At 32.8% G+C, this 12,973-nt stretch overlaps 1 protein-coding gene across 1 annotated transcript; it reads right to left on the reverse strand.

Annotated features, from left to right (window-relative positions):
- Window positions 1-1,933: 1,933 nt before the first annotated feature.
- LOC141486694 (uncharacterized) lies at window positions 1,934-2,479 on the reverse strand. The gene has a single exon (XM_074185144.1). It carries the CDS (start codon window positions 2,477-2,479, stop codon window positions 1,934-1,936), a length of 546 nt encoding a protein of 181 aa, XP_074041245.1.
- Between the last annotated feature and the right edge of the window lie 10,494 nt (window positions 2,480-12,973).

Here is a 12,973-nt window from a genome sequence, read left to right on the forward strand (position 1 = left end):
AGGAGGAAATTTCATTAAAAAAATCCCACCTCACGGAACTCTATCACCAATATTTTTGAATTTAATTCAGAGGAAAAAATTGCGCTAACAGCGGACGATGCCCGTCCCGCACCCACTGATCGATACGGACCTTTGAGCAATAAAAATTATTTCAACCCATTAAATATCATTATTAAGAAAAAAATTCACATTTCTTTTGACCCTTTGAATAAACGAAAATCCATGAAAACAAAATTTCCTGTGATTATTTTATTAGATATACTTTAGTTAATTAACTAATTTTTGCAAGTTTCGAGTTTACATAAAAACCCTGATAATTTTTAAACTGAAAACCTCAAATTTTTGTTCATTTCTTGGAGCTTTTCTTGAAAACCTTGAAAAAAGATTCTCTTAGGGAAAATTAACAAATTTTGATTTTCCATTTTGTTATTAATAATCAAAGACGTTGAAAAGTGAAAAATTCAATTGGAAGAGTGAAATTTTTTTCTTTTTCAATATCCAAATCTATTCGTATTCTAATTATTCAAAGTTACATAAAAATAATTTTCATAATTTTTAGCTCTATTTAAAAAAATCTATAAACAAATGTATTGTTACGAAAGTACGAAAGCGTTGAAGGGCCACACAAAAATATTTTTTTCGATTTGTATAATTCTGACTTTCATCTCAGAATTCTGAGTTGCAAGTCGGAATTCTGACTTGAATCTCAGAATTCTGACTTGCAAGTCAGAATTCTGACTTGTATCTCAGAATTCTGACTTGTATCTCAGAATTCTGACTTGTATCTCAGAATTCTGACTTGTAAGTCAGAATTCTGACTTGTATCTCAGAATTCTGACTTGCAAGTCAGAATTCTGACTTGTATCTCAGAATTCTGAGTTGCAAGTCAGAATTCTGAATTGTATCTCAGAATTCTGACTTGTATCTCAGAACAGTAGTTTAATGGAGTGAGATCGTCAGAACACAACTACTGATACTGAATGTATCATTATTATTCCCTGAGATAAAAGTCAGAATACTGACTTGTATCTCAGAATTCTGAATGTGCCTGTATCGTTGTCCGAGTTGATCTGTTATTCAACAGATAAAACGTCCTACCATAGTGTTTATTGTAGTATTTTGAATCAGTATTTATTACAGTATGTTGTTCTGGTAGGATGCCAATCATCACTCTCAAAAAAACATTTTGTTCTGTATTTGAGTTTGAAAGTGTAGGTATAAATTAATATTTTTCATTTATACTGTAAACCATTGAATATCTTATTAACAAATGTGCTTTTCGATTATTGATTTCTTAGTGATGCCGATCTAGAAAGCGATATTTTTTGAAAATGAACCAATAAAACTACAATGGAAAATCCTCAAAACATTACGAGGGGGACATGCTGAATAGCCAGTTTAATTTTCATTTACAAGGTGATCAATGGAAAAGTTAACTGTATTAAATTTTTATCTAAGCTATCTCCTAATTTGAAAAAAATAATACAACGTTCTTTATGTTTCTCCAACACCTCAGTCAAATCTAAGTCATAATAGTCCTATTTATCGACTTTGTCGGATTGCCAGTGAATATCTTGTTACAGCAGATTTATTTTTTGACGCAATCTCGATATTTAAAAAAGATATAAATGATACTTCATACAGTGCGAGTCTCTAACATGGAACAAATTCACTAAATCAAAGGTGTTGGTTCTTTCGGAAATATGCTCGGACACGTCGATTAGTATTTTAAAGTGCCCTTATTTTAATGCAACAAAAATTATACGGTGTGTCTTGAATATGAGATATAACGTCATCGATATTTTTTTTTAAAATGACAACCCTTATTTTTAATGACTTCAACAAGTTGCCCATGCCTGCCAGATTTCATTTTTTTACTCCTTGAACTTTGAAAGATATTCAACATTATCTGATTCAAAAAATGAATTCAAAATCAATAGTCTTTCGTTAACAAGTATTCAAAATGTCCATTTACTAACTGACAATACCCTAAACGTAACTGAAACTCGTTTTGAACATTTCTGATTACTTCGTCAGAAATTAGCCTACACTCTTGTCTCATTCCTTCTTTTAAATCCTCAATATTTGCCGGTTTGGTTTTAAAAACTTTGCTCTTCAAGTAACCCCATAAGAAAAAGTCCAAAGGTGTTGAATCCGGAGACCTAGGTGGCCATTCATAAGGTCCTCTTCTGCCAATCCATCTGCCTGGATATACATCATTCAGGTACTCACGGACAGGTCTTGCAAAATGAGAAGGCGCGCCGTCCTGTTGAAACCAGATGTTTCTATTTGGCACGTCAGCTTCTATAGGACAAGGGAACAAAATAGCCAAATTCGGAACTAGGTCCTTCTGCAAGAATTCTAAATATCTTGCTCCAGTAAGATTTTCTTGGAAGAAAATCGGTCCTATAACTCGATCACCAACGATCCCTGCCCAAACATTGACTTTTTCTGGATGTTGAGTGTGGCCTTCGCTCATCCAGTGTGGGTTTCTGTCTGCCCAATAACGACAATTTTGACGATTTACCACACCATTCAACAAAAACGTTGATTCGTCAGAAAATATAAGTTTTCTTTATGTGCAACATTCCTGTCTAGTAGATCCATCATTTTTTCGCAAAACTGAAGTCTTCTATCTGGATCAGTAAGTTCCTGGAGGATTGTTATTTTATATGGATGACATTTTGCAGCTACAAGAACTCTTGCCACTGAAGACTGGCTAATTTCGAGTTCCCGAGCTATCTGCCTAGTGGGGACATGGGGATTTTATTCGACAGAGAGAAGAACATTTATTTTGATCTCTTCACTGAGCGCACTCCGACGATGTTCATTTGTTTTTCTTAAATGCCCATTTTTCCAGAATTCTGAGATACAAGTCAGAATTCTGAGATACAAGTCAGAATTCTGAGATACAAATCAGAATTCTGAGATACAAGTCAGAATTCTGACTTGCAAGTCAGAATTCTGAGATACAAGTCAGAATTCTGACTTGCAACTCAGAATTCTGAGATACAAGTCAGAATTCTGAGATACAAGTCAGAATTCTGACTTGCAAGTCAGAATTCTGAGATTCAAGTCAGAATTCCGACTTGCAACTCAGAATTCTGAGATGAAAGTCAGAATTATACAAATCGAAAAAAATATTTTTGTGTGGCCCTTCAACGCTTTCGTATATTGTTTATAAAATATTTGAAATTTTTTTGGGGATTTTTATCAGTAATGAATATTATGATTTTTAAAAACAAAATTGTTTCTTAAAAATTTGTTTACTGCTTAAAAACGCATTTGTTGATTAACAATTTTTTTTGCTACTGAATATGAATATTAAGGAATATTATTTTTCAATCATAATTTTTATTTCTCTTTGATATTCTAATTAATAACTTTTTTTAATTTATATTTTCTTTATTTATTTGACAAACAATTTGTTTCGGACAAATACATTTTTTCGATATATTTTTTAAATACTACCGAAAAAACAAAAACAACCATGTGTCACTTTTTGTGTAAAAAAAGAAAAATATTAAGAAATTTGTATAAAATAGAGAAATGTTTTTTACACAAAAAGTGACACATGCTTGTTTCTGTTTTTTCATCAGGGTTTTTATGTTAATTTAAAACTTGTAAAAATTAGTTGATTAGCAAAAGTGTACCTAATAAAATAATCACGGGAAATTTTTTTTTCCATTAATTTTCATTTATTCAAGTTTCTGGGAGGTATATGAATTTTTTTTAATAGTATTTAATGGGTTAAAATAATTCTTATTGTTCGAAGGTCCGTATCGGTCAGCGCGTGCGGGACGCGCATCGCCCAGTTTTAGCGCTATTTTCGCCTTTGAATTAAAATTATAAATATTGGTAATAGAGATCCGGGAGGTAGGACATTTTTTTAGTGAATTTTCTCCTAGTTGAGGATATTTATTCAAATTTTGGATTTCTTTAACATTTTTACAAAATTGTTTATAACTTTTGCAATTTTATTGAGCCCCTTTTGAAATTTTTCAAGAAGTTGCTAGAGGTCATTCCGAATCGAATGAGCCCTGGATCATAATTTTCGGTGCCCTTGGACAGAAGTTCCAAAAAAATGATCTTGTGACCCAGATCCGCAAGGATCAGTACTGCACCCGATTAATTTCCTTATGACCTTGTTACTTTCTCAATTCAAGGAATATTTACGATCTTTCCGAATAACACCACGCTTTTTTGGTATGAAAAGAATTCTTCTAATATGAAAGAAACTATCTCTAGTGATTTAAACTACTTGTGCTTTAACATAAAAAAAACTTACTCACCTTCAGCTGTAATATTAACAATTTATACTGGAATGGACAAATTCTTGAGGATAAAACTCAATCCAAATTCCTGGAAATTTTCATGGATAACAAATTAAAATTTGATCAACATATTTCAGCTTTGAATAAAAAATTGGCATCAGGATGTTATGCACTTCGAATAGTTTCAAATAAACTAAGTTCATTCACAACAAAAATGGTATATCATTCCCTGATTGAGTCTTATCTGAGATATAGTGTTGCCTTTTGGGGATTTTGCAGTCGACAACTTTTTCATTCAGTGTTTGTTTTGCAAAAGCGAGCGGTTAGATACTTACGCAAGGTGGGAGTGCGTGAGTCATGCAGGTCATCATTTTTGAGAGAAAAAATGCTCACTGTTCTTGTATTTTCATTCTGGAAACTTTTTGCCTGATTCAAAAAATACATAATTTGGTTGGAACTTCGCAACATATAAACTACTAGTACTATGCTGCTGTATCGCTGCAGTTTCAATGTTTTGACAGAATCATAATCAACAAACTTAGGCGTGCGCAGCGTTATAGAACAGTGCTTTAATAAACATTGTTTTACAGCGCCATCTAGTGGCAAGTTACAGAAAAATTGATAGCCTAAAAACCTTCTCTATTAAAAATTACTCATGCATGTCAAGTTTCATCACGATCGGTTGAGCGATGTAGAAGTTTATCACTTACCAACCAACCAACCAACCAACCAACAAACATCCATTTTTATATATTAGATATAACCCGGTAAGTATTAGAAAATAAAAAAACATCTTCCTATTTCAAAAACGAGTCAAAGTATTCTTTAATTTATGAAAGTAAAAATCTGTACAATCACATACCTTACGAAAATAGGAAGGAGAAAAATTATAAACGTTTAGACATCTTGTTGAAGATGCAACAAAAGCATACTACAATCTTGATGAATATTATAATGAAACTTTGCCGTGATTTAATATATATGTTTTTTTCTGTTATTGTTTATATTGACGACGCCTATACTTCAAATCAAATTTTATACTGTGATATATCTTATTTAATTGTCATGACATGTGAACTTACGTTCAAATTGTGTGTATTTGTTTTCTACATTTTTGAAAAAGGACTATACATACCTACTATTCTTTCTACAAACGTTGTTGAATTTTATTTTTTAATGTTATATTTTATCTATTAGATATGTGAATTTAGTTTTGCTCAAGTTGTGTTTCTGGGTATTTGTGTTTTTGAACTGTTTCTTTTCTTTTATTTTTTGAAGTGCTATACATACCAGATTTTTTTTACAAGCTTTGTCAATAAGATTGTATTTTCTTAGACAATAAAGTATATGTATATCTATCTACATTGTAATAGGCATTAATAGACACGCGTTTGGAAATCTTTGAAGTATTTCATAAATTATGCCATTGAGAATCATCACTATTGACAATTTCATTTACCGACAGGAGGAAGTTTTAAAGTAATTTGCACCAAAATGAAATTAATATCCATTTTGTGACACCTTTTTGGATAAACTAATATGTTTGACATGAGGTTTCATACATCGTTTACCTAAGAAATCCCATTTCTGGCCCGTATCATAAAATTTGACACGATAATGACTTTTCAAAAACGAATAAATAACGACTCTAGTGTCATAAAGTTCTCAAAGTGCCGACCGTGTGCTAACAGCTCGTACACGACGCCTTTAATCTGTTTATACCTAAACACGGTCCGAAAGAATATCAATTTCCGCAACTTGACAGAATTTTAGGACTGTATAGAGTATAGAGTAATGAAGTAGGAATATTATAAAATCCGCAACTTGACAGAATTTTAGGACTGTATAGAGTATCGAGTAATGAAGTAGGAATATTATACAATCATGACAAAAGAGACGCACTCAGTTAAAATTTCTGAAACTGAAGAATTGGTAAATAATATTTCGATTTGATCTATATACTTTTTGAAATAGTTTTGCCACAGTCAAGAAAACTCGGATAAATCACAATTCCTTCTGGCACAATAACGAACCGTTTCGCTTAAAGTCATAGTAGAGGTGTCGTCACATATGTTTTTAAATGGACAAGTTGTTAATTGAAAATACAGCAAATGAATATTACTGGAGTTTTATCCAAGGACCAAACCGTTCCTGTAGGCTGGGATTGAATCAAATAGGTTAATGAATGTTATTACAATGTCATCGATGACATAAGCAGATCAAGCTTGTTTCGTGACATTCAAAATCGTAGTTCATGAATGAATTGTGTGTATTTTCTATAATGTTATCCAATTCGGTATTGAAGAGCATTGGGGCAAGTGTCTTAAGGCGAAACATCGATGTATACCAGTGAGGATGACAGTGTTCCATGCAAGTGCAATTTGTTACCAATCATTCAAAGTAGAACTCATGTGAATGATATCTGTTTTTTATCCCACAACGAATGTTTGAAATACAAACTGAGTAGAGAAAAGTATCTTTTGTATAATTCAATGTTCATATAGGGGTATTTGTTTGGAAAAAATTTTTTCTTTCGTGTAATTCAATGTTTATGTGAAAGAAGCTGTTTCAGGAGGACTTTCTTTCAGTTTGTGTCTGAAAGTTACTTTTTTGCATGATCTACACATCCATGTATAGAGTTACTTATTTTCAAATTGATTACTTCCTTCCTTTCTTTGGAAGATTTCCTCATCCTTTTGTGTATCACGATGGAGTAGTAGAAAGCCAGAAATGTTCTTTCTTCACCAAACCGTTGTTTCAACAACTTCACACGTGTTTCGATCATCAAGTGACCATCTTCAAGAGGAAGATTAAACTGAATATGTATACAATGTTATACTTATTTATACCAGGGATACCTCTGCTGGGTGCCTACGTCTTAATTGTCTTAAATTAATTTTACAATGCGTATTACTGGAGGAAGGTATTTTTATCTTCCTCTTGAAGATGATCACTTGGTGATCGAAACACGTGTCGAGGTGTTAAAATAACGGTTTGGTGTTGAGATAAAACTCCAGTAATATTCATTACTACACCAAAGGCTCCAAACAGTGCATCACAAATACACCAAATGTTCGAGGACTTATTGCTTGAACTACTCTAAGAATATTTTATCACTTGATGAATTTTGAAAATCTCCAGCTCCAACCGTGAAAATCTCAGAAATGCTCATAAAATAATTCAAACCTATACTAATTTCAAGCCCCAATTTAGTATAAATGATACTTATCAATTAGTGAATAATATTGAGAACGTAATTCTTCCTGATAACAGTAAATGGATTTCTTTTGCTGTCCAATTCATTTCTCAGTTTTCCGCCAACTGAAACAATTGAGCTGATTGAGCTTCTCTTAGACAAAAACTACGTAAATCCTTCGATAAAACAGGAAATTTCAGATTTACTTACTGAAGTTTTGAAAAAATACATTTGACAATAACAACTGCAATGTGGTGTATGCCCGGTGAAGAACCAGCACAATTCAGTGTGGTTGACCTCACTTATGGTCTACTCGATATCAGGACTCAAACTCACCAAAGTTTTCTTCGTGGGCCATATGAAATCGGTAGTTCAATCTACTCCAATCCGGAAGAGTTTACCTCTCAATGAGGAGAAGATTGCATTTTTGCAATCAAGCTGGAAATTGTCATTTTTAACACTTACTGTAGATACACAAACTCTGTTGTGTGTGTTGTGTGATTGTTGATAGTCTTTATTTTCATGAGGAAACCAGTATCTTCCAAAAAAGAAGTTTTCTTAAAATCGTAGAGTTGTCCAAGAAATGACATATTGAAATTTTGCCGCATATTTGAGGAACACTCTGTGAATTAATATGTAATAAATGTTATCTGAAAATTTTGTTTCATGTTGTATAGCGTTCCTGTGAATGATATCTGTTTCCATACCTTAACTAATATTTGAAGTACAAATTAAATAGGAAAATGGGATTTTTCTACAAATAATTCAATGTTCATGTATTCGGAAACATAATTGAAGACCTCGACTTACCAAAGCACCTGACTTCCGCTTTCTTCAGGTTGAGTGGGCTGAAGTCGGATATTAAGGCATGCCAGGATGGTGTCCTCAACACCTTAGTCTACCGCAGTCGCGTGATGAGTATAGATGCAATTGCTATCAGCATGTACAGCATCTGTGGTCTCAGCCTATATCCATCGACATATCGCGGCCCTAAGGGTGCTTTATTACCACCTACGGTACTTTAACGGTATTGACCATTCTGTGAAGATGGTTGTTTTGATTATTGGAGTCCTTGGTGAAATGATTCCCTATCTACTCTTGAATCTCAAGATCATGCCGGCTTGCCGTACTAAGGCAAAAATCTCTGCCGGACAAATACATAATGCTGTCACTCTTGGGTTACTGTGCTTGCTTGGGGCACATAAATTTTGATTCAATGATCACTTACCCCTCGGAGTGGGGAGCGGTCATTAGTTGATAATGCTGACGCCCCCTCCCAAATGTTTCAGGACCCAGACCAGTCAGCACAAATATCACTTGATACAGTTATGAATAGGTGCAAGTTTATCAATAGGATACAAGATTGGTTGGTCATGGCCCCCATAATTTCGTACCTAATTGGAAGTGGTTTTTTGGGGATGATATTTTTCTTTCGGTATCTAAAAGGAACTCTATGCATGATATATCCTTGAATAGAACTGGCCGATACTTGATGAAAATCCATATTGAAAAACTGATGAATACAGTTTATTGTATGATTTTCACTGTAAGGGTTTTACAAAAACCGCGAGACGTGTTTCGCTATGCAATCGCCTTTTCAAGCATAAACTCGCTTATGCTTGAAGAAGCGATTGTATAGCGAAACACGTGTCGCGGTCCTTGTATAATTATATTAGTTCTGTCATTATTCTGGTGGAGATGACCGATATAAAACCAATGATAGTGTTTTGGAAGATTTTTACTAAAATGTTCGATGAACATTGTTTTTGAAATAAAGGATATTATCATTATGGAATATTGATTATTGATGTTTTTTTTTCTAAAATTCAACTCTTCTGTCAATATCTTTGTCGAACGTAATTAAAAATAACCAGAAAAATTATAGTTCCGTATTCTGTTGAATACTGATTTTTTCCATTAAATTCCAAAAGAAGAGTTATTTCGCAATTGTGAAGAAAATATATAAAAAACTTCAACTCAACTCTACTTTTAGCCTATGTGTAGAATATGTGGTACGTGATATTTCTAATTTCATTCATGAATTAAAAATAGACTTTCCTATTCATATATAACTCTCAGAAGTCTTCAGAAATATTGTTTTGACTAATCATAAGTCTGAAATAGACTTCTAACTATTACCACCTGTGAAAAATGCAAAATGAATATAAACTTCTTTTGTGGAAAATTGATGATTCCAAAAAGAACGTTCCTTCAACCGTAAACAATATAGAGTTCTTCATTTTCAACCCTAAAAATATCTTCCTTTCAATTTATGACTGATCCAATAAATTGCATTATAATGAATTAGCTCATCCACAAATGAAGAATGAAAGAGGAAATCAAAGCAGTACTGTACGAGCATTGAACCACAGCAATTTTCTTTCCAATGATGGAATCACCACATTATCTCTTTATTTCAGGAACCCTATAAATAGGATTAATTACCTATAATGATTCTCACCTTAACCCTTTCGAAAACACAATTTCATGAGATTTAATCCAATCTTGGAAACAAATGTGTTTTCGCAAACAGAACGCCCATGTCTTTACAACAGGTTCAAATTTCAAGCGTGCCGCCTCACTTTCCGTTTCGAATCCTTCTATTTTATGGTCGTCAATAAATTTATTGCTTTCCAATCCTTTCTGCAAAGAGTTAAAGTTTCGCAAAATGTCATAAAATGTTATTAGGGGTTGAAATCACTCCCTGAGGAAATAATTCGCAAGAGTTGTAATAGAAGAACCCTTTTATGAAGGGTTGAAAATGACTAGACAAAGAATTTGGGAATTCTGAAGAACAGAAAACTTAATAGAATTTGGATTTTATTTTCTAATATTGAAGACGATTTGGGGCAATGAGATCAAAATAAGTATATTTTTGGCAAAAAAAACATTCTTGGCTTTCACTTCTCCATCTATATATAGTGTGACACATTTAAGATTAAGATACCCCTGTATTTTAGTCATTTTTGGAAGCAGAGATTTGATTTTTGGTACAAGCATAGACCTTCACGGACCATTTTTTTTCACAATACATAGCTCAAAATACGTCATTTAAAAAAGTTGCTTAGAAATCGATTTTGATTCTACATACCGAATTTCAACCCAAAATTCGATATTTGAATTTTTTGTAATTTACATATTCAAGTCCGATTTTCAATTATTAATGGGTTAGAATGAGAAGTTACAGAAATGATAAAATAGTGAAAATTAATGAATTGAAAGTATTCATTATGAATAATAAGTTTTTCACTCTCAAATTGAAATGATTATATTCTTAGGAGTGACTCATTTTTGAGAAAGAAAGTTTTTGACTTTGACTCTATCTCCTCCTGAAACGACTACTTTCATAAAAACTATGAATTACACGAAAGAAATTTTTTTAGAAACAAATACTTTTATTTGAACACTGAATTATGCAAAAAATACTTTTCTCTACTCAGTTTATATTCCAAACATTCGTTATAAAATTAAATTAAATTACAGGATTTGTACACAAATAAACGAAAGGTAAAAATTTCACTTACATGGAACACTGTCATCCTCACTGGTAGACATGGATGTTTCGCCGTAAGACACTTGCCTTAGGGCTCTTCACAGACCCCTCTTTCCTATTCGAATCGAATCGTCTGCTAAAGAAAGAAACCCGGAATCTGACTACAAAAACAAAACGCAGAAGTTCTCCACAGAGTTTTTTTGGTGACTCTGCGCCGTCAGTCCAACTGAATGGAAGAGATAAATTTCAAGTAGGAACCTTTCTTCCCATAATTGGTACCCTTAGCGTCCATTTAAAACAGTGATTAAGTTCGTATAAGAATATCAGTAAACGTTTTGATTTATTTTTTCGCTTGAAAACTCCAAATGTAGAAATCGCATTGAGAATCTTTTTAAGCATGATGGTAACTAACTGTACTGGGAAACGCTTGTTCTCCAAATTAAAAAGAATTAAAAATGAATTACGAAGTACAATGCTTCAAGTTTATTCATCGTTCAATGTCAAAATCTTCGAAGACAATTTTAAAAAGGCCATGAACCTCAAAATATGGCCATTTGGTTCATGTATAAATGGTTTTTTAGAGAAGAGGTACAAAATGATGAAAGAAATGTGATATTTAATCCCCAAGTGCTTTTACTCAGATATTGCCAGATTTAATGTAAGCAAGGTCTGCTCATGTTGCAATTTCTCCGTAGCATGGTCAGAAATTGAATCCTGCCATTTGATAGGAGGTTATATTTTTGTTCATACATATATTTTTTTCTTTTCATTTTGTTCCTATCAATAAAATAAAAAAAAAGTGTGATTTGTTCAACGAAAACCTGGTGTAGGGTCGACTCAGTAAACGCGTTCCACTATAATGAATTTTTTCTCCAAAGTAACTTCTGCCGAAAAGAAAGGTGGGGGAGTGTCAATTCTGCCAAAAAATAAGTTAATAGTTGAGTGTTTAGATTTGAGTAGATTTTGTTTGGAACAAAAATTCGAAATTTGTGGTATTACTTGTAAAACAGATGTGGTCCCCACAACCATTTTGTGTTGTTACAGGTCTCCATCTTCAGATGAAAATATTTTTTTGGAAAGGTTGGATGACGTTATTAGCGTCACTTTCAGACCAAAATATAATATGTTGCTTTGTGGCGATTTCAATATTGACAGTTATGACAAATCCAATGACGGTTTTAAAAAGTTGTTATAACATGATACCTATGGTGGGCTGGCCAACTAGAGTAACACCCGGAACAGCTTCAGCATTTGATCATATATTTTCGAATTTCGCCAATAATGGTACATGCGGTGTATTTGACAACAATGTTTCCGATCGTAAGTCAATATTTTTTTATTCTGGAATAGAACAAGTTCAATCGAAAGTGGACGGCGAATTCAGGCGTTCAGTCAGTGAAACTGCTATTTCATCTTTTATAACAAACATTCAGGAGGAATCCTGGGAAGAGTTACTTGCCGTATTTGATTTGAATGTAGCTTATTAGTACTTTTGGGAGACATTTTCTTATTATTTTGAGATTAATTTTCCGAAACGTATAAAATTCAATAAGACTGTTGAAAATAAAAAATGGGTTAATAACGAAATTAAAATTTCAAGTAGAAAGTTGAAAGACTTGTATAATCTTAAGAAAACTCGTAAGGATCTTGAGTTTTACTATAAAATGGAAAAGCAAAAACACTTCAAGTAAAATAAACAAAAAAAGAATATTTCCAAAAACAAATTGAGGAGTCTGATAATCCTTCAAAAACAGCCTGGAGAATTGTTTCAGAATTATCTAATAAACCAAAAGGCAACAGTGAGGAAATTTCAATAGAGTTCAGTGTTACTATTATCGAATCACCCATAGAAGTCGGTAGCAAGTTGATGATTATTTTATAGAGGTAACTAAAGTATTATTGAGTCAAATTGATAAGAGAAATCTGGACTTTCAATTTTTTGCAAGAAACTTTTCATCCCCGAGTAAATCTTTTTTTTTTAATCCTTTTACTGAATCCGAACTGTATGAA

This window comes from Leptinotarsa decemlineata, unplaced genomic scaffold, assembly GCF_025532065.1.
Source record: "Leptinotarsa decemlineata unplaced genomic scaffold, Ldec_3_MD MMD2_tig00026363_RagTag_RagTag, whole genome shotgun sequence".
In the NCBI taxonomy this organism is placed as follows: Eukaryota; Metazoa; Arthropoda; class Insecta; order Coleoptera; family Chrysomelidae; genus Leptinotarsa; species Leptinotarsa decemlineata.